Source organism: Elephantulus edwardii, unplaced genomic scaffold (assembly GCF_000299155.1).
Source record: "Elephantulus edwardii isolate Elephantulus edwardi_28Jun2011 unplaced genomic scaffold, EleEdw1.0 scaffold00282, whole genome shotgun sequence".
Lineage (NCBI taxonomy): Eukaryota > Metazoa > Chordata > Mammalia > Macroscelidea > Macroscelididae > Elephantulus > Elephantulus edwardii.
The window spans coordinates 1,188,747-1,212,080 of record NW_006400032.1 but is presented as its reverse complement, the minus strand read 5'-3'; the positions used below and the strand labels follow the sequence as shown (position 1 = coordinate 1,212,080).

The window sequence follows — 23,334 nt, the reverse complement described above, 5'->3', positions numbered from 1 at the left end:
CTGTGAGTGCTTTCAATAAAATAGAGACTTGATTGGAAATTCAACTTGTCTCCGATGCCTCTGTGTCTCTTGTCCCTTTTTTTTGGTCATTCTTTCCTTCCCAGGGTCCCCGTTGAAAAGATCCCACGGGCCAGGACACAGGCTTATGTTTTATCTTTCCAAAAGGAAAACAAAACACAGAGAGGATGAGCAGGCTAAAGGGATTTTGGCGATCAGATGTCATGAGGGAATAAAGGGGAAATCACTCAAAATGTATCTTTGGTACCCAATAGAAAACATTTTCCAATGAAGCCCCAAAGCTCAACTCTGGTTAATGTGTCATAAAATCGTGGATACTAAGACATCAACGTTTTACAATCCACAGATTTTCCAAATGGATTTGGGACTCAGACCTTCAAAGTCATGAAGAAGCAACTTTTGATTATGAAGCAGAGTTTTGGGTTATGGGGATAGAAATATCACACTTGTTATGGGTAAGGTTGCACATCAGATTAATTTAACTCTCATCATGGTTAGTTGTGGCTATATGTTGTATATCTATAAAAGAAAATAAATTGGCAAGTATGATGTGATAGATAAAAATTTCTGATAGGAGAGTCCATAAGATGTTGCACTGCTCATCAAAAGGCTTTCACTTCCTAACATCTGAATCAACCATGGAGCCTGAGGGATACAGACGGGAAGTGTCCTCCCCCTAAAATGCATAGCTTAGGAAATGTGATTGGAGACTGCTAAGAACTGGGATCAACTCAACTGCTGTAAGGTGGGTTTATGTGACAGATATAAAGAGCAGCAGGTGAGGCTGCATCTATAAACCAAATACCTCAGGGGACGTGGTTTGGAAATGCAATGTGGTCATGGTTTTGCGGACTAGCCCATAAACCAGCTTAACATGGTGTTTAGCACTTCTGATCTGCCTCCATGACCTTTGACTATAGCCTGAGGTCTTAAAAGTTTACAAGAGCTGTCATGCAAGGAATATTTGGTCTTTACTTGCCTCAACAGGAGAAGAACTAGAATTAGAAATAGGATGAAAAAAAATGGAATATGGAGGATGCCCAGCAACCATTATTTGACATTCTGACTGAAAATTCTATAGAAAAATCCTGCTCAAAAGGAAGAAAATGTAGAATCACAGATTCCAATAGACTACAGACTTGACAGTATCCTGGAGGCCTAGATGAACCTTTAAAACCATTTCTAGAAAATAATCTTTAAGCTTAAACCAAAAATATCCCTGGAAGTCTTCTAAAGCCAAGTAATGGTTTGAGTTTAATTAGTAAATGTAACTGCCTTAAACACTGTTCTTTTTAAGAACTGTTGTTGTTGTTGTTGTATGTGCCCTCAAATTGGGACCAACTCATAGTGGACCCTCAAGTGAATTTTCAGACGCAGTTAATCACAGGAGGAGACTGCTCTTTTTTCTCCCATAGAGCAACTGATGGATTCAAACCACATGCCTTTGAGTTGGCAGACCAACTCCTTACCATTAGTCCATAAGCATTCCCTTTTAAGAACTATTTGGGATCAAACTGACAATACCAACTCCTAAAAGGTCAAGTTGTAAACTTAAGACTGTGAGTTTATGTTAAAAGGGAGAAGCACTGTGGAAAAAGAGGGTGAGAATGGCTGCACAACTTGAAGATATATACTCACTGTCACTGAGCTGTATGGGTAAAATGCTGAATTGGTTCTGCTGTGGATATTCTCAACAATAAAAAACAAATCCTAAAAAAGGGATAAAGGGGAAATAACCTCTGAACTAAGCAATAAACTAACCTAGCTAAGAAAACTGAAGCCTTAAAGAAGGTATCTGATACCTTTGAAATGATCTGTTTCCTGAGCCTGGACTGTGCTCTGATAAACTGATCTGACAGGAAAATGAGATCAGACAGGATGAGTGAGAAGGGATATGAAAGAAGCAGGGGGAAAAGGGCACAGACCGATAATGGCCATGGTTTCAAGCGATGCTTCAAGAGAAAGAAGCAGCAGGCATTCAGAAGACCGAGGCACGGAGCAGGGAGGTGACTGGGAGGAGGATGGGCAATCTCCTCCCATGCAATTGACTGCTTTTGAAAAGCCGCCAAATGGTCAGCTATCTGTTGGTTCTGACTCAATGGTACAAAGGAACAACAACTATCTGAATAGTTAGCTACCCCTCTTTTAAAATTTCCAAAACTGGCCTCCAGGACTTTGGTGGCTGACATCTGACCCGAGATGGAGCCTGCCACCTGCTTGCTTTGAGCTGTAATCTTACTATTACTTTTGCTATAGAAAGGCCAGGTGCCTGAGTTCAAGAGAATAACGCAGAGCCTCTCACAGTACCAGGATATATGTAAAGCTTTATGCCACAATCAGCCACCTACAAAAAGGTCTGGTGGCCTAAAGGGTAGAGAGGTGCACCATGAACGTAAGGGCGGGTAGTTCAAATTCACCTGAAGCTCTGAGAGTGAGAGATAGGCACTCTTCTCTTGTATGGTTTATAGCCGCTGACAAGCTGAAGGGTCAGCTATGAGTTGGTTCCAACTCAACAGCAATGAACGTCACCTTGTAATCTGACAGTTTAAGAAGACCTCAAACTCACTGCCATTGAGTGGGGAACTGAGGCATGGCTGACTCTCCAGCAAGTTTTCAGAGTCAGTAAATCACATAGGGAGAGGTCATCTCTCTCTCTCCTGAGGAGCTGCTAGGATCTGAACCTTCCAAGAGCGGCTGGCTTTGAGTTAGCAGCACAACTCCCGGAGCACAATGCCACTCATGCCCTTGAAATCAACAGATGAGCTACATCAGCTCAAATTCGAAGATTTCTCCTGTGCGGGGGTGTTAGGAAGGAAAGCTGGCAAACAGGTACCTGCACTGTTGGTTAAATAGAAAGTCCCAGCAGAAGTCAGGTTTTCATTCTTTGAAAGGTTTTTTTAATTTAAAAACTAATGTAAACATTTGAGCAATGGGAAAGTTAGATTAAGCCACCCAAGCAATGTGCTACTTAGAATGACCCCTTTCCTAACATATTTAAAGAACCTTGGTTCTTGAAGGTTTCTTTCATGATTATTAGGCTAACAGCAAAATCCACTTTCTAGCACACACAGTTGTACACAAGCAGGAATGCAGAAAAGAATTCTACTGCCACACTCTTGCAAGCCTGAAGGCCGTGCCAGGGTACGTGTTCAAGGATTAATCAAGAACATTTATACTCAACTTTTAATATTACACATTCAAATCCAAATCCATTGCTATTGATTTGATTCCAATTCACAGCTCACAACTCACCTACATCTGTTTTCTGAGTCTCAATAGGAGAAAAACATCCACCTTTCTTGTGAAGAACAGTAGGTAGATTCAAACTGCTGAACTTGGGGCTAGCAAGCACAATACATCATTTTACTACACAGAAGAACGGGAAAGGCACAGAAAAAAAACATCTACGCTTACAGGGCAAGCACGAGATTTAAAACCTCAGTGGTGTCTATGGAGCACAAGCCAACAGAGAAACGGAAGAATTTCTAAACAGCATAAGTGTAAAAAGACACAGGCTATAAAGAGTGAGAAGTAATTATCAAGAACAAATAAAAGAATATTCTAGAGAGAAGGTACAGAAATGGAGTAAGAAAGCATAAAGCATTCTGCATGTGACAATCAAAAGAAAGAAATGAATATTAACTATGGGAGACTATAAAAGCTGTTTGGGGTTTTTTGGTAAAAAAGAGATTGTATCTAACTATGGTCATGATAGAGAGTAAAATTCACAGTAATGACAAAAATTCCTATCTGTAAAGATGGTATGGTGGTGGTATGTGATCTCCTCTATCTTCATGGCAAGATCAACAGCCCAAGACTGATTCCTAGGGGGGGAGCCTGGCATACCTCAACTCTCTAACCTCTTACTAATTCTGATACCACTCATCCCTCTATCACACTCTCTACTTTCTCTGCTGGGGTGATGATTTGTTTCAATGGCTACACAGAACTCATTCACAGACAATACTCATGATTACAGGACTGAGTAATAGGCTACAGTCTGTTAGAACCAACTTGAGATATCAAGTTCTTCAGCTCTGCCCGTAAGTGACCTCATTATGCCAGCAAGCCTAGACCTAAAAGCCCTCAGCTTGAGCTCCATAGGTCAGTAAATCTAGTTCCACCACAGGCATGGAAACACTTGATTTTATTAGCAAACCTCTTGCCCAGAAGCACTCAGCTTCTTTGGTCCATGCCATCTTCTGCTGAACTTTTGGGTCTGCTGCTGTTCTGGGCCTTTAGAGGATCCCAGTGCAGAGATCAAGTCCAGAGGATGCACTCTTGCCTCTTCCTCTTGGTGACAGTAAAGTTCCTCTTTTTCTGCTTATTTCTCTCTCCTTTGACCTCTTGTAAGATAACAGGTATGACTCAATTAAGCCTGTGGCATAGGATTTACATCACAAAATAAAGGATTATGGTGCTAGTGGTGGTGTCAGAAGTGACTCACAGCTGATCCTCCAGTGGGTTTTCAGAGGCAGTGAAACTGCACAGGAAGGGATGGTTCATCTTTCTCCTGTGGAGCGCCTAGTAGATTCGAAATGCATACCTTTGGGTTGGCAGCTCAAATCTTTGCCCCTAAACTACCAGAGGTAAAGCACTTCACCACAATATTCCAAATGAGTGTTCACTAAAGAGAAATGATTATGATAAAATATCACACAGGACGACAAAGAATCTAAACAATATTCATTACAACACTGATCGTAACCTTGGTGAAAAGAAGGACTAACTCAGGAGTAATACTTTATAACTCCACCAATGAGAAAAACAGCATTAAGAGTAGCAGCTTCTAGTTCCTCAGGCACTGATCAGAGCAGTTAACATGTATTCATTTAGTTAACCGCCTGTACCAGTGCTAACAGCTGTCCCCTTTCACAGAAGAGAAACGGAAGTTCTGGATATTTCTATACTGTCACACAGGTAAAGCGCAGAATGGGCAATCTGCTGCGAGTCTGTGTATCTCCAGTTACTGCACAAGACTCGGGGTTTAATTCTTATTCTGCCTTCCAGGGGCCTCTATATTATCTTGAATATACCAGAAGGACATAATGCACAGAAGAAGCAATAAAGCATCATTATCACTTACCATTGGGAAAAGCTAACACACTGATGATAAGAAAGAAGAAGATAACAGAGAGGATGCCCTTCCAGATGTTGTCTTCTGGGCCAGAATCGTCCCTGAAAATACAAAAACAACATGGAGAATTCAGCTTTAGATCTAAGCCTGGAAGTCAGAGCTTCATGCTCTAACACTGGGGGATTGCTAACGTTTATTTTGCCCAGCAAAATCTCTAGAGAGAAACACTTATTACTTACTATCATTTTCAAAAAAAACAAAATCTCCTAAGAAAATCTAATTCTTGTAATAAAAATAACAGGCAAACTTACATGTTGAATACACTCAGGCATGCCTTTGAAAAACAGTACTCTTTTGAAAGAGGTAAGCTTTTATTTGGAAGAAATGCTTTTGCTTTATTACTAAATTCGACTTCCATGAAGTAATAGAATCTGAGTACCAAAATACATTATGGCAAAACTCATTTCCAGAAATTAAGACAGGAAGCACACAATTATAAGGAAGAAAGCAATCCACAAGGTTATAAAAGAACTTATTTTTTTAAAGATGGCGTTATCTGTTAGTTATTGTTGTTCGATGCCACTGAGTTGAAGTATAGAGGCTCTCTGAACAACAGATCGAAACCTTCATCGTGCAGGATCCTCACAAGCTGTGCCATGCTCAAGCCCACTGCTGTAGTCAGTGTGTCAATCTGTTTAGTTGAAGGTCTTCCTCTCCTTCACGGACCTTCTACCTTTCCCAGCATGATGTCTTTTCATGTACTGGCCTCTGACAACATGCCCAAATTACATGAGATGAAAGTATGTTACCTAGTACTGCTTTAGTAGGAATTCCACAATTGGGTAACTTTAACAAACAGAAATTTATTCTCTCCGTTTTTTGAGGTCAGAAGTCCAGAGTCAGGGTGTGAACTCTCTGGTAAATCTGCAGGCAGGTCCTAAGCTTGGCGTCTCTCTTCCTCCACTCCTGCTACCTGACTGCTTGTTCAGTCTCTTTCTTATCTCAGAAGGGATGGGGAAAAGAGTCACTTTTACATTTATTGTGTCTCATTAATGTAACAAAAATAATTAATTCCAAAATGGAACCACAGCCAAAGGCACCAGATGTTGGGATTTAAATTGTTTTGAAACGGCCGAAAGGGTCAGCAAATTTTCTTGTGCATGGGATTTGATCTGAAAAGTTAACAGAGGTGCTTTGCTCAGAGACAGCAGCGACCAATCTACTCTGAATATACACTGGCTGCCATCTTTGAGCTGGGCAACACTATCAATTTCTTAAAAAAAACCCACATAAGCCAAACCCCCTACTATCAATCAAAATCGCACATGCAACGTGACTGCTCTACAATATGGACATGACCAGTCATGACCAAATCATTTTGAACCAGCTGAGAACCACATTTACGATACACATTGGAGTGGTGGTGGTGGGGGCATAATTCAATTATAAGTGCTCTGAACTTCCAAAAACTTCCCCAGATACATTCTCTTTAACTGCCCCACAGTTCTCTGGGAGAAGGCAGGATGAGTCCATCTTGAACTTGATGGGAATGCACAGCTCTTGCTTTATGCCATCCAGGGGTCCCTGTCTTTGGCAGGGACTCGCGCTGCTAACCCAAAGGCAGCATCGCTCTAGCGATTCAAATGCCCCAGAGGCTCCATGGGAGGAAGACGTGCCCGCTCTTCCCACGCAGATCACAGCCTCAGAAACCCAATGGAGGGTCAGTCACGGGTTGGTTCCAACTCGACGGCAATGAGAGTTAACCTCCCAGTTACAGAAGGTAAGGCGAGAGTAGAGAGTAGTCTTGCTTGTTCTACTTTAAGACTGGTCCATTCACCAATACCACCTAGACCTACAAGCCTTGGGCAACAGGTCTTCCTCCTCTGCTAAACCTGGGAGGTATTCCCGAGGCAGGGCGAAAGCCAGTGCCCTGCCCTCTAAAAGTGAACATACCTGGTTTACAGCCTACAAGCCCGTAATTTAAGCTATTGGTGGGCACTAGTCTCATCTCTTGTTTCTCCTGCTCTGTCCTCTGTGCTCAGTATGGTACTCAGCACACAGCAGACATTCTAAATATACTCGTTGCAAGAATGAGAAGATAATAAGTGAGCGTTTGTGAGTGGCAGGAGAGGTCAGGGACAGGGAGATTAACTATTTCATGGGCACCGAGTAAGTCTGTGTTTGGGGTGATGAAAAACTTTCAGAAATGGGCGGTGGTGATGATATTGTAACATGGCTAATGGTCCTTACTGTACAATGAAAAATGGTTAAAGTGTGCACACCCATGTTTATTGCAGCTTTGTTCACAATAGCAAGGAGTTGGAAACAACCTAAGTGCCCATCAACAAACGAATGGCTAGAGAAGCTGTGGTATATTCACACAATGGAATACTATGCTGCATTAAAAAACAAGGAACTCATGCAATATTATTCAAAATGGTTGACTCTGGAGAACATTATGCTGAGTGAAATATCCCAGCCACAAAAGGACAAATATTACATGATGCCACTGTTGGGGAGAGACTGAGTAAGATGGGTTCAATAATGTATACTGCACTGAAACAGAGGAGGGAGAAAACTGTTTAAAAGAGATATATAACTAGGTATTTCTGTCATCACAGGAGACTAGAGCGAGGGCTACATGGTGGAGGGGACCTGGGGGAGGGTTTGTAAAACAATGAAAGAATCTTTTCTTTTACTTTTCCATAATTTTTGGACTCATGCACTTATAACTTGTTAGTCAAATTTGTGCCTTCTAGGTTGCAACACCCCCATGATACATCTTCAAGGATATGAACATGTACGGCCAAGCACAATCAATAAGAGTGCATCTGAATCCCAAAATCAATCTCCATAATAGTCTATGTGTTTCCTACTGCCAAAGGGGCCCTTTAGAGTAGTGAGAGAAGATCTTCACCCTGAAACCCACAGCGTCCCTTTTCAGCAGGAAGTAGCTAAGAGAATACGCCATCCCCTTTTCTTTATGACTCAGGGTGAAGTCTCTCTCAGGGAGGAGTGATAGGGAATGGCAAAGGACACACTGACAAAGAAGATTAATCAGAACTGGCTTTGACAAGCACTGTGGCATTTGGACAAGAACAAACTGGGAGGAGGGTAGAGAGAATAGTGCAACAAGGAATGAATGGAAACCCAAAATCTCTGTAAATGTTTATGAAAATTAATAAAATATAGAAAAAAATGGTTAAAGTGGCCAATTTTTTTACACACACCTACTACAATTTAATTTAAGGGGGGGAAAAAAAAAAGAATGAGTCATGGCTAGCGCTGAGTGGGGTAGGCAACTCAGGTACCATAAAAGGAGCCACAGCCCAGACCAATGGGGCCTCCAGCAGCAACTGCCCTGGCCAGACGAAAAGGATTAGGCACAGAGGACTACAGAAGCCACGAGCAAAGGAAGCTCAACGTGGGAGAAGTAGACCTTCAACATGATGGGGTGACACGGTCCTCAAGTACATCAGAGATGGTGAAGATGGCATGGGATGGGGCCAGGTTCAAATCTGTTGTTCACAAAGGTGTTATGAGGTGCAGCCTCATGAGGACACATAAACAACAATCAAATATTCAAATGCTTTAACTTCTGTAAACACTCAGAGGGAGCCTGGTGGCCTAGTCTTTAGGGAGTTGTTAACCCACGGTGGTGCCTCCCTGGCAGCTCAGATCTACCAGCTGCTGCAAAGGAGAAAAATGGCCATCCCCTCCTGTGCTTTACAGCTTTGAAATCCAATGGAGGGTCGGTTAGGGGTTGGCTGTGACACAATGGCAGTAAGTCTGAGACTGAGTAAACACCCCGAGAAGAAAGAATGTCCTCGGTGAAGGAAAAACATTAGGGAGGCCAGAGGTTTAATTAAAGGGAGCAGGAAAAAAAAAGTTTGGACTCAGCTTCTCTGTCAGTTTAATATGTGACTCCAGGCAGTGGGCCAGGCAGTTTAAGGCAACAATGGAAACTCCATTCATTCCCACCTGATCTTTATAGAGCAGCTTTCTCCCTGGCACAGAAAGACCAGAGTATCTAACCATAAGCCTTCTTCCACTTCCAAGGCTGTTAAACTGGCTGCGCCGTCCTCTGTCCTTCCACCTTCATTTACCTTTAAAAAAAGTTCCTAACACTGAGACACGTGCCAAACAAAAACACCACGAAGTGCCACTGGACCAAATTCAACAGGGCCATATCGGTGAGATTAGCCACTGTAAAGGATCCGCTCTCCTACCGGAAATTTAATTCCAGGTTACAAAGTATGTGATATTAACCAGCTATAGTATTGTCTGTGAATGGTCTACTCATTTAATAGAAAGTAAAGAGGACTTTTAAAATACAGGAAGACAAAAGGAGACTGTTGTTAAGAATTATAACTGGTATCAAAATCAAGGAGCTCTGGTGGCCTAGTGGTAAGAAGCTGCACTGCAATCCCAAAGGCATGCAGCTGGAATCCACCAGCTGTTCCGCAGGATAAGGATGAACAATTTCTCCCTGTGTGATTAACTGCCTCTGAAAACCCTTTTTGAGGGTGAGCTATGGGTCGGTTCTGTCTCTATGGTACTCATCAAAAAGAACAGTCAAAATCAACTCAGAGATGACCCTCAGCAGGTCTTTAGATGCAGTTAATCACATGAGAGTTGAATGCTCATCTTTCTCACAGAAAGAGCAGCAGGTGGATTTGAACCGTGTGTCTTTGGCCTGGCAGCACAAGTCCTTACCACTAAGCTACTGGAGCTCCACCAGAGGAGGTTATTATTTTGAAGTGTGAGAAACGGAAACAGGATTCCTTGAGTTAAATGAATTCAGATTCCTCACCCCAGTAAGAATAGAAAAATTCAACAGAGCAGCAAACAACAAATGCTGGCGAGTTTGTGGAGAAACTGGAACCCTTATTCACTGTTGGTGGGAGTGTAAAATGGTGCAGCCAATATGGAAGGCAGTATGGTGCTTTCTCAAAAAGTTGGAAATCAAAATACCGTTTGACCCAGCAATTCCACTGGAATATACCCTAAAATTCCAGTGCAATATACCCTAAAGATACCAGAACTGCCACCCAAGCAGATATATGCACATCCATGTTTACTGCATATTTGTTCACAATAGCAAGGAGCCGGAAACAACCTCAGTATCCATCGACAAATGAATGGATAGAGAAGCTGTGGTATATTCACACAATGGAACACTATACTGCATTGAAAAACAAGGAACTCATGAAATAGTATACAAAATGGGTGACCCTGGAGGATGTTATGCTGAGTGACATATCACAAAAAGACAAATACTGCAAAGTGCCTGTTGTAAAGCAGGACTGACGTCAGAGTTGCGGGAAAACTAAGAGGGGATAAATAATGTATACTGTGTTGAAACATATGAAGGAGAGAACAGTTTAGGAGGAATACATGATTAGGTATTAGTGTCATGATAAGAGTCCAGATTGAAAACTGCATAGTTGACTGGACTGGGGAGAGGGGGGACTGTGTAACAATGAAAGATTTTTTTACTTTTCAAAGAGAAACATGAACTGAGGGCGAGGGGAGGGCAGGGAGGAAAGTGTGCAAAAATGAATGAATGGAAATCCAAAATCTTTGCAAACTTCCATTAAAATAAATTTAAAAATTTTTAAAAATAAAAGGGGGGGGGAAGATGTATGTCCAGTGGAGGGGGACCACAATATTTACGACTATTCCACCCTGAAAGGAGATTCAATGAGATGGAGGGACACAGTGACTGCAGCAATGGGAGACGATGAGGTGGTGCAGGCTCGGGCGGTGTCAGTGCTGTTCTAAAGAGAGTCGCTATGAATTGGAGCCAACTCAGTAGATAGACAATGAACACTGTATTAGAGCAGCTGAGGCAAAGAACAGCCCGAAAGGAATATATGACCGTGCATTATATGTATGAGAACAATCTGGAACAAGGGGTGCATTGCAGGGTGGGCTGGGGGAGCGGGAGGGAGAAAATGTGTAACAATAAAAATAATACTTAAACAAATGAATTCCTATTCACCGGATGTCTTTGTGAAGGGAAGTGGGGGCAGGGATGGCTCAGTGAAATACTTCTACACAGTACACGTAGGCTCCCTTCTCAGCCAATACACATTGTGGGCATCCACCACCATCCACCTGTCAGGAAGGGCGTGCATGGAGACAGAGCTATGGTACATAAGGTCGTTATGAATCACAGGCGCCTCAACGGCACAGAACAGCAGCAGCAAGAGGCGGAATGGGTTTCCAGTGGTGCTCGCAAGATCAGATGGACTGAGACGCCTGGTAATCTGGCCCTGGAAATCAGCCAGTGGATCACAACTATCCAATCCACAACTGGATAAAGGGATGGTGGCGGGGGACCGGCAGCACTTTGTTCCACGGTGCACTGGGCTAACTCGACATCAATCACAAGGAGTACTAGGATGATTACGGCAGCACATGTCCTCAAGAAATGACACAGAAACAAGTATCACAGTGACAAGTACAAAAACAAAAAGGGTTTGGAGGTGCTTCCTGGAATAACCAAGAAAGAGGTCATGAAAAGGAACTATCCAACATGGCCAGGAGCTAAAGTGTTGAGGAGGGGGGGAGTTGGCGGGCAACCCCATGAAGTCACAAAGTACTAGGCAGTCACAGATCAGTTCACAGAGAACTGCAGTCAGGCCCTGGGCGTGGGTCTGGGAGCTGTCTGGGCCTGTGTGTGGAGCTGGAGAAGTTGGCCAACTCTGAAAAAAAGGCTTTCATGCAGCCAACCCTTTCCAGGTGATGGGAAGCCAGAATGGAAGCAGGGGACACCAGGGACAACAACTGGGTCTTACAAAGGTCACAGAGATAGCAAGGTGGAAGACAGACTAAAAGAAGATAGAATCAAGGCAAAGCAATTCCAAAGTGGGTGGGGGTCAGGGAAGGGCAGTGCCAAGACCTAGAAATGGAAAAAAGACAACAGCTCTGATGGCTAATAAGCTATTAAAGCTTTTCTGAACCCTGATAAGGACATTCGAGATGGAAAAATGCAGGCTGACAGATACATCAAGGTTTAGGGGATGAGAGGGCCAATGCAGAGCAATGGGTTAGATAATATGGCTTTTCACAGTCATTGTCTTTGACATGGTAGCCCTCACCAAACGGCTGGGTGGTGGCTGTTGTTATGTGTTCTCCAGGTGGCAAAGACCCACAGAGACCCTATAAAAAATAGCTCTGAACCCTGCCCTACCTTAAGCCAATCTCACTGTCTCTGACATATCTGCCCGACTGCCTCTAGTCATTCTGTCAATACATCTCACCCAGAGTCTTCCAAGCCACCTCCACCCTTTGAAGCATGGTGTCCTTCTTCAAAGACTGGTCCCTCCTGGCCACACGCCCAGCATATGTGAGACAAAGTTTAAAATCTTTGCCTCCAAGGAGCAATCTGGTTTCATCCTCTCCAGAACAAACCTGTTTGTTCTCTTGTCAGTCCATGGTATGTTCACTACTCTTCTCCAGCACCACAACTCAAAGGCCTTGGTATTTCTGTCATCTTCAGTGACTGTCTAAGCTCTCAGATGCATAGTAAGTAACTGAGAAGACCATGGCTTGGATCAGGCACACCTCAGTCTCTAGACTGACACTTTCTCTCCCTAGCACTCTTGGGGGGGGGGGTCTCTGACTGAAGACTTTCCTAACACAATTCATCTCTTGATTTCCTGACTGCTTGTGTCAAGAGTGTTGATTGTGGACTCAAGCACGATGAAACTGTTAACAACCTCAATCTCTTCTCCATTGATCACAATGCTGCCAACTGGCCGAGTGATGAGAATCCATGTTTTCTTGATGTTGAGATGCAATTCATATTGACGACTGCAGTTCTTTCCTTTTTTTTTTTTTTAATTTTTGCTTTCCAGAAAGATTCTATTCTTGTTTCAAACTAATTTTGACAGATCTTTCAGAAAATCACAAGATTGTACCAAATACTATTTATTACTATATGCCTGTCTACAAACGCTTCTGAGGAATTAAAACAAGAATCAGTGCCACAATTTAAAGTGTCATATGTACCATGGACATTTCACATGATACCTTATAATTTAAGAGATAATCAAGTTATGGCATTTTTAAAGAAGTCTGTAAGGTATACAGCAATTTGGTTTGGTTTTTTTCTTTTTTTACTGTTGCACATTTTCCTTGCTGCCTCCCCATCCCCAGTTCGTTTTTCTCTTTGAAAAAAAAAATTCATTGTTGTACAATTCCCCACTCCCACCACAGTACACTTTACTATGCAGCTCTTATTCTGGACTGATGTTATGCAAATAATAACTATTGATATATTCCTTTTAAGCAGTTCTTTCCCTCATCTGTTTCAATGCAGTGTACATGATTTATCCCCTCCTAATGTCCCCCCAACTCCAATGTAAGTCCTGTTTTATAACAGTGGCATTATACTGTAATTGTCCTTTTGTGTCTGAGATATTTCACTGAGCATAAGGTCTTTCAGGGTCACCCATTTTGTATACTATTTCATGAGTTCCTTTTCCCCCCCAGTGTTCCATTATATTCCATCATGTGAATTTTACATACCACAGTATCTCTATCCATTCGTTTGTTGATGGGCACTGGGGTTGTTTCCAACTCTTTGCTATTGTGAACAAAGCAGCAATGAACATGGGTGTGCATATATATCTGCTTGGGTGGCAGTTCTAGTTTCTTTAGGCTATATTTCCAGTAGTTGAATTGCTGGGTCAAATGGTATTTCAATTTCCAACTTTTTAAGAAAGCGCCATACTGCTTTCCATAGTGGTTGCACCATTTTACACTCCCACCAACAGTGAATAAGAGTTCCAGTTTCTCCAAAACCTCGCCAGCATTTGTTGTTTGCTACTCTGTTGAATTTTGCTATTCTTACTGGGGTGAGATGATATAGTTGTTTTGACTTGCATCTCTCTTAAAGCTAAGGATTTTGAACATTTCTTCATATGTTTGTTTCCCTTTTGAATGTCTTCTGTGGTGAAGTGTCTGTTCATATACTGTGCCCATTTTGCAACTGGGTTGTTTATCTTGTTATGGTGCTCGAGAATTCTATAAACTGTAGATATAAGTCCCTTATCAGGCATGTCATTACCAAATATTCTTTCCAAGCCTGTGGCTTTTCTTTTTACCCTGTTGGAGAAGTTTTTTTTATGTGCATAGGGATTTGCTTCTTAGAAGGTCCCATTCATCTATTTTATCCTCTCCTGATTGTAGAAAGACTGCAGTTCTTAACCTTCTGTAGCGAATGTTTCAAGTCCTCCTCAGTTTTGGCAGGCAAAGATGAGTCATCTGCATAATGCAGGTTGTTGATTAGTCTTCCTTCAATACTGATGCCACATTCTTCTTTATAAAGTCCGGCTTCCCAAATAATCTATAGATTAAAAAGGTATGGAGAAAGGATGCATCTCTGATACACTCTTCTCTTGATTTTGAACCATGCAGTGTTTTCTGGCTGTTTGTACAACTGCTTCCTGGTCTAAGTTTCACAAGAGCACAATCAAGCATTCTAGGATTCCTATTCTTCTCAGTGTTAGCCACAATTTGTTGTGATCCACACAGTCAAATGCCTTTGCTTAACAATAAAACACTAATAGACATACTTCCAGTACTCTCTGCCAAGATCCATCTGACATTGGCAATGATGTCTGCAGTGCCACTGGCCTCTAAACAAAAGAGTGGGAAAATTATCGAATGGGGCTAGGTTGTTGTTTTTATTGTTACATGTTGTTGAGTCACCTACGACTCATAGTGACCCTATGTACAACAAGCCTAAACTCTGCTCTATCCCTTGCCAATCATAGTGTCTCTGAAACATTTATCCCCATTACCACAGTGACTGAATCAATCCATCTCATTAAGGGTGTTCCTCCCCTGTGCTCTCCCTCCACTCTCCCAAGCATAATGTCCCTCTCCGAGGCCTGATCCCACCTTGCAACATGTCCAAAGTAGGTCAGATGAAGCTTCAGAATCCTTGCCTCCAAGGAGCAGCCTGGTTTCACCCTCTCCAGGCCGAACTTGTTCGTTTTCCTAGCAGTCCATGATATATTCAATACTCTTCTTCAGTACCACAGGTCAGAGGCATCAACTCTCCTTCTATCATCCCTAGTCATTGTCCAGCTTTCTGATGCATAGCAAGTAACTGCAAAGGCCATGGCCTGTATCAGGTACACCTTAGTCTCCAGACTGACATCATTGCTATGCAGTACTTTGGAGAGGTCTCTAACAGCAGACTTTCCCAGTGCAATTCGTCTTTTAAATTCCTGGCTGCTGGTACCAAGAGTGTTGATTGTATAGACAAGTAAATGGAAGCTGTCAACAATTCCAATCTCTTCACCATCTATAATGATGCTACCAATCAGCCCAGTAGTGAAAATCTTTGTTTTCTTAACCTTGAGTTTCTGTCCATATGGAAGGCTGCAGTGCTTGACCTTCTGCAACAAGCGCTTCAGATCCTCCTCAGTTTCAGCAAGCAGGGTTGTGTCATGTGCATAACACAGATTGTTGATGAGTCTACCTCCAATCCTGATGCCACACTTCTCCTCATAGAGCCCAGCCTCCCGGATAATCTATTCTGCATATAGATTGAAAAAGATATGGAGACAGGACACATCCTTGACGCACACCCTTCCCAATTTTGAACCATGCAGTATCTCCTTGCTCTGTTTTGACGACTGCCTCCTGGTCCAAGTATAGGTTTTGCATAAGCACAATCAAGTATTCTGGGATTCCCATTCTTCTCAGAGTCAGCCACAGTTTGTTGTGATCCACACAGTCAAATGCTTTTGCATAGTCAATGGAACTCAGATAGACATTCTTCTGGTACTCTCTGCTCTCAGCCAATATCCATCTGATATTAGCTATAATATCCCTAGTGCCATGGCTTCTTCTAAACCCATCTGCACTTCAGGCAGTTCTCTGTTGATGTGCTGTTGCAGTCGTTTTTTGATAATCTGCAGGAGAATCTGGTTTTGCATGTGATATCAATTGTACTGTTTGATAATTTCCACACTCTGCTGGATTACCTTTCTTTGGAATGGGAACAAATATAGATCTCTTCCAGTTAGTTGGACAGATGGCTGTCCTCCAGATTTCTTGGCACAACTTGGTTAGCACATCCAGGGCAGTGTCTGTTTGTTGAAATATGTCAATCGGTAGACCATCAATTCCTGGGACCTTGTTTTATGCCAATTCTTTCAGAGCAGTTTTAACTTCTTCCTTCATCATCACAGGCTCTTGCTCATACAGTGTTTCATGAAATTCTTCTGTGTCCACCAACTCCTTTTGACACAATGATTCTGTATAGTCTTTCCATCTTCTTTTAATACTTCCTGGATCATTTAATATTCGCCCAACACATCCTTAAGTACTGCAAATTGAGGTTTGAATTTGTTCTTCAGTTCCTTCAGCTTAAGAAATGCTGAGCACATTTGGCCCTTTTGATTTTCAGACTCCAGCTCCTTGCACATTTCATTGTAATAATTTGTCTTCCTGCATTGCCCTCTGGAATCTTGTGTTCAACTCCTTAACATCTTGATTTCTTCCCTTTGCTTAAGGCTGGGTAAGACTATGCAAATGTGGTGGTTGTGGCCTATCAGAGACTAAAGAGTTTGCTAATAAAGTAAATAGACATGATATCATGTAAGTAAGTGTGAAAATTACTGACATGGAAATTGCTCAATTTTGTAATCTCTTTAGGCTTCAAGTAAGCTGGCTCAAAGGTAGAGATGATATTTTTATTGTGGGAAGAGAGTACTGAATATGCCAAAAGAACAAACAAATTTGCCTTGGAGGAAGTATAAGCAGGGTGCTTCTTAAAGGCAAGTATGGTGAAACTTCATCTCACCAGCTTTGGGCATGTTATCAGAAAGGGCCAGTCCTTGGAAAAAGGCATCATGCTGGGAGAGAGAGCAAGAGAAAGACCCTTAACAAGATGGATTGACTCAGTGACTGTAACAATGGGCTCGAGCATGGCAGAGATCATAAATATAGCACAGGATAGGGCAAAGCTCTTATCTGTTGTTCATTAAGGTTACTATGAGTTGTAGTTGACTCAATGGCATCTAATAACTACCAACATCAAGGAAGATCCAAGAGCCAGCACATCTTTTTTTTTTATGTTATTTAATTTTATTGTGGTAAAGTATGGATCACAAATATAAGTAACTAAAAAATCCCCCCCAAAACCAACAAAATAAAAATGAGAGCTCAAACTAATGTGTTGGAGGCTATCTGCCACTCACTCAGATTAGCCTCGATGCACCGGCACACTGACTCATCACCGCTGTCTTCCTTCAGCCAGCACATCTTTCGAACGTGTGATATCTGCATGAACCAGAGACAGAGCTAGAACACCACAGACGGTCTGAGACCACGCAATGGCACAAAGTGACATGGACGCAGTTGCAACAGGAACAGCAGCAGCAGAGGTGAAGAAACCAGAGCACAGTGTGAATAAGAGCTATGCAATCCCACAGAGCAAAAAAGCTGAGTGACTGCTGACAGAATGGGTGCCTTCAGGCGTATATCAGAGCATTAGGTCTTCCAACCCACTGAGCATCTTTAGGCTTAGGGGGACTGAAAGTGTGGGGGTGACACATAATTGGCAGAGCTAAAATCCTTTGAAATACTTGTCCAAGGAGGACAAAGACAAAGACATAAGGCTGAGTCACTAAGAAACTTCCTCTCAGTGTGTCTAAATATTGACTATGCTGACTGAAGATTTGTACCTTGAACATTCCTGAATGTGAATTGTGACTCCATAATTTTTAGGTTTTTTTTTTTATTGTCTATGAGCTCTGTGTGGTCCTTGCAATGAATTATCAAACCCAGTACAACAGGAGAGCTAATCTGTGTTGGAAATGTTAGATGAATATGTCAAGATAAGGAGCATGTCTGACTTCACAAGAACTGACTTTGTGTTATTTATGATGTTAACTGGAATTCTTCCATCTTGTGAAGTTCGTGGAGGTCAAATGACTTTGACCCCAGCTCTGTTATACAGGTTTTTACAGCCAAGTGGTGAGAAAGCAATCCAACCTGACTCTCTTGTTTTTAAATTAACTGAGAATGATAAATTCCAAATTTTCCTATAGAAATTCTGTTTCAACTCATGGTGACCCCATATGTAGAGAGCAGTACTATGCCCACAGGGTTTTCAAAGTAGTGAACTTTATGAAGCAAATGACCAGGCCTGGTTTCCAAGGAGCCTCTGGTTACATCTGAACCAATAACTTTTTAGTTAGCTGCAGTTACTGCTATGTGTTATCTAGCTGGAACGGACTCAGAGCTATCAGTGGGTTTTCAAAAGCTGTAAATCGCATGGGAGGAAACTACCTATCTTTTCAAGGTAGATCAGCAGCTGGTAATTTTGAATGTCTTTGGGCTGGTGGTGCAATGCCTAACTCAATAGGCCACCAGAGCTCCCTTTAACCAGTAATCAAAAATTTAACTATTATACCACTCAAAAGTTACATTACAAGATAAACAATAATATTTGATGTAATAAATACAATTATTTAAAAAGAAATAAGCATAGACTTATGAATCAATGGCACATAACAACAATAACATACTATGACAGGTTTGGAAGCAGGAGTAGCATCCACTTCCTAAATAACATGCCTCTAGAAACTCTTATGAATTTTGATAAAAGTTGATAGCTATAGAGGGGCTTCAAGCCTTTTGTTCACAGGGTCGCTATGAGTCATGCTCGACTCAAAGGCAATCAACAACAATAAGCATGGATTATTTAATATCAATTAAGACTGCTTATTAATGAGTATGGGAGGCAATGATAGTCATTTCTCCCTTAGGTCTGGAACTTTCCACAAAACAGTAACTCTTATTATCACTCAAAGAGAAGACTCCAATACACTTATGATCATAATGTTGTTGTTATTGTGTGGTATTAAGTTGGAATCAACTCTTAGCTGACCCTTCAGCAGGTTTTCAGAGGCAGTAAATCACATGGGAGGATACTGCTCATTTTTCTCCCATGGAGGGTTTTGGTGGATCCGAATCACATGCCTTTGGTATTGCATCACAGCTTTTACCACTAGGCCACACCAAGCATGTTGTTGTTGTGTACCATCAAGTCAGAACTGACCCATAGCTGACCCTCCAGAGGGCTTTCGGAGGGAGTTAACTGCCTGGGTGGAGACTGCCCATTCTTCTCCTCAAGAGCAGCTGGTGGATTCTAACTGTGTGCCTTCAGGATTGCAGTGCAGCTTCTTACCACTAGGCCACCAGAGCTCCCTTATACCAGGCACAGGTATAAGAAAAGATGCATAAAGGTTGTAGTTGTTAGGTGCCATCAAGTTGAGTGTGATTCAGAGCGACCCAGCAGACAACAAGTCGGAATCCTGTTCTGTTCTGCACCATCCTTACCCTTCCCAACAAAAAGTGACGCTATGAACAACAGATCTGCACTTGGCCCTTGTCCTGTGACCTCCTCGCAATCTCCCATATGTAGGAGGCCATTGTTACAGTTACTGTGTCAATCCATCTTTTAGGCACAAAGGTCCTTAGATTTTTAAAAATGAGATTAAAATGGTAACTGGGGAAGAGAATGATTGCAGGTCTTTGTGAGCTGGCCCCTTCTAGCATAACTCTAACAAGGTGATCTTTGGCCATCTCCTGAGTTTATTTAGTCCCAACAACTGTTATAAATGATCACTTAATATTGATGATGTCAGGCAACAAGGACACCCAGAGCCTTCTGTTACTTGAGGGAGAGACAGAGAGAGAACATGATGTACATTAAGGAAATAGGCCTGAGACAATTCAGCCAGCAGTTTTTTACCCCAATGGAAATTCTTATCTTCTAAGAAAACCAGGGTCTAACTTGGTGGTTTAATTCAAACCTAGTAGCTGCTCCATGAGAGGAAGATGCGACAGAGTGCTTTTGCAGAGATTCTGTAGAAATTACAGTTTTGGAAATACTATGAGGTACTTCTACTCTGTCCCATAGAGTTGTGATGCGTTGGAATAGATTTGAGGGCAATGCAATGGGTTTGGGATCATGGTGCAACAATTAAGTGCCAGTTTCCTGAATTGTAATTTGAAACTACCCAGCTACTCTGGAGTAAGACCTAGTAAAGTATTTCTATAAAGTTTGCACCTAAGGAAATCCTATGGGGAAAAGTTTTACTCTGTCACATGCAGTTGCTATGAAAACTGACTTTAAAGTACCTAACAGCAAAGGATACAGACAAGAATGATGGGAGGTATCTAGGAAAAAAGTCAGATAGAATTATGACTCGAGGATGTGATGGAGAACTGGAGTGCCAAAGCCACTCAGAGAAACTGAAGTAAAAACCATTCTCAACAAATATAGATAGCAAAAGTCCCTGTTGATGCCCTGTCTGTCTCTTCAGTCTTTTCTCAAGGAGAAATTTAGTACAGACCAGTTTATTAACAGGACAATCTACTCAAGGTAAACCAGTTATGCCAATTGGGACTCTTGCAGACTTAACCCTATGATGTCTTTTGGAAAAGAAACCCTTGATAGGGTTTTCATTGCTGTGACATTTCAAAAACAGGTCATTTTTCACCAGTGACACCTCTAGGTGGTTCAAATCTGCAACTTTCCAGTTAATAGCTATGTGCTTAACTTTTTGCACCACCAAGAGATACAATTCAATGAAGAAAGATGGGTAATCTCCTCCTGTGTAATTCACAGTCTTTGAAAATCTGTGTTCCCCAGGAAAATATACGTATATAATGTTTTAATGTGGAAGCTATGTAATAATCCCCCTGAACTGATAAGCCAAGTAGGTCTAAAAGGATTAAGGATGGGATGCTAGACTCCTTAACCCCCTCAGAGCCCTAATCCAATTTTTTCCTAGGGTGTGGCCTGGAAAAAAGGGGAGGAAAGTCAGCAAGGAGTGAGCAGTCCTCTGGCACCACCAAGAAAGAACTGCAAGGACTGGAGTATGTATTTTTTGGACCCAGGCTCCTGCCTGAGGAAGCTTAACCTGGGGAAGGCCAATGCATGGAGATCTCCAGTAATGCCAACTCTACAGATCCAGAAGGAAACTATGACCTTTTCCTAGACGTGAAAGAGAGAGAGAGAGAATGCCTTCCTGCAGGACTGGCAACCTGAATTTGAACTTCTATATTCCTAAACTGTAAGAGCATAATCTATATTAAAGCCATTCACTTGTGATAGCTATGGTGTAGCAGCACTACTGTTCACTGCTTTCAAGTCTGAACTGAACTCACAGCTGATCCTACAGTGGGTTGTCTGAGGCTGTAAACCTCATGGGAGAAGAATGCCCATATTTCTTTATCAGAGCAGGTGATGAACTTGAACCACCTGCCTTTGGATTGGTAGTGCAGCTCTCCACCCACTAAGCCATGAGAGCTCCCTATAGCAGCACTAGGTGATTAAACAGGCCAAATGGGGCTTAGTGATGTGTGTTAGAGCTCTGTGATGTGAGAGTCTAAAGTCAGGTTGACATCAGACAAGTGTAATCATCACTGAAGGTTCTGATCAGAGTCCCAATTGACAGATCTTGAGCAAAAGGAAGAAACTAGACTTCCTGGGCTTACTGAGACTGAAAGAAGTCATAGCCTGAGAACAACTTTTGAAGCCTGGACCAAAACTATGCCATGAAGTCTTCTCTAAAGAAAATTGAACGCAATAAATGTCTATCTTGAACACTTCACCCAACAAAGAATCATATGTTCAAAGAATTGTACACAAGACTAAATGACAATAACTCTAAAATACAGTTGTGACCTTAAAGGCAGAGTACAGACTGACAGTAATGAAATGACTTGGGCAGAGATAATGAGAATTGTGACACAATGTGAAAAATGCAAGTATTGCCAAGGGACCCTATATTACTAACAAAAAATGCTGAATGGGTTATGTTTGCTTGTGTGTACTTTCAGCAAAAATAAAAGAGTTGGGGTGGGTAGATTCTATGAATAGGTCGATACATATTACAAGTGCCTTTTACATGCGCATGCATGTTTTCAGGGACAAAAGTTTTGTGAATTTTATTTATGCATACTATGGTATATACACCTACACAACAGCTATTGCTATATTTACATTACCTCATTTCAACATACATATTAGACAGTGAATAAGGCAAGAGTGAACTGTGATATGAGAGCTTGGGGCTGTGTGGTATGCTATCTTGCAGCAGCAGTATTTGCAAGAGATGATGTGTTACAAGCTATGTTGGATGGGGCAAGGTTGGCTATGGTGACACCATGCACAGCACAGGGGTGCTGGGGAGGTATGATTATGCTGCACGACTTGAATGTGATGTATTCAAGGCTTGCTGCATGGGAAAAGATTGTGTGGTGCGCCACACGTGTGTATTTTGTGAGCATGGCGGCGCAGCGCTGAATACTAGGGGATGTTCATGGGTAAGGGTCTAGATTGCGCCCTTGCGGAGTGAATGAATGGTGTGTGGTGCTGCATCTGGAGGCACTGGTGATTGAAGGGTTTTATCTGTGTAGTACTTACTGTGTGTGTGCCGAAAGCGGTGCATATGAGATGATTCGGAGGGGCTGCAGAGCTGGGATCCGCGTCGTGATGCATATGTGTATGTGCAGCTATATTTGTGTGGCAGAACTGGGGGGTGGGGGGATCGTGCTCAGTGGCTCCTGTGCATTAGTGATAAGGGCCGGAAGCGCTGCATGACACAGGGTGGCGGTGAGAGGTACTGAAGTCAAGGCTATGGAGGGGGTCAGGGCGTACGCTGGTCCAGACAAGCAGGAGGGGAGGGGTCTGGGGTGTGCAAAAGAGACACCGGCGGTAGAGGAGCCGCGTGGGCGGTGGGTCTGCAAAAACGTGTTCTTGGAGCAGCCAGTCGGCTTCCTCATCAGCGAGCCAGCTAGGGCCACCCTCGCTTGCCATCGCTCCCCTCCCGCCTCTTCCTATCGCCCCTCGGGCGCGCCCCTCGAGCGGTCTGGACCACCTCACCTGGTGAAAGCGAAATACATGAGGCTGACGATGGTGAAACTGAGCAGGGTGATGGTGTGCGGCCGGTAGAAGAAGTCGATGGTAATGTCCTCCACTTGCTGCTCGTTGATCATCCGGAAATGCATCTTATAGTTCACATCATCTTTGCTCAGGGTCCTGCTCCCCACGCAGGACGCCATGGCCCGCCTCCCCGTCCTGCGGCGGTGGTGGCGGCCCCGGCCCGGAGGCTGGGACCTCGGCAGTGGAGAGCTACAGCGGAGAGGGAGCGGGGCGGAGGTGCCGGGTCTGGCGCGGAGCAAAAGCTGAGCGC

General features: G+C 42.7%; 1 protein-coding gene across 1 annotated transcript in view; it reads right to left on the bottom strand.

Annotated features, from left to right (window-relative positions):
* PTDSS1 (phosphatidylserine synthase 1) overlaps positions 1–23,334 on the bottom strand; it is an 84,486-nt gene extending 61,152 nt beyond the window's left edge. Inside the window, exons 1-2 of the mRNA XM_006900353.1 lie at positions 23,025–23,334; positions 5,105–5,196 (exon numbers count right to left, since the gene is read on the bottom strand). Of these exons, the coding sequence (XP_006900415.1) occupies positions 5,105–5,196; positions 23,025–23,203 (271 nt within the window). The 5' untranslated portion in view covers positions 23,204–23,334. The remainder of the gene's footprint in view (positions 1–5,104; positions 5,197–23,024) is intronic.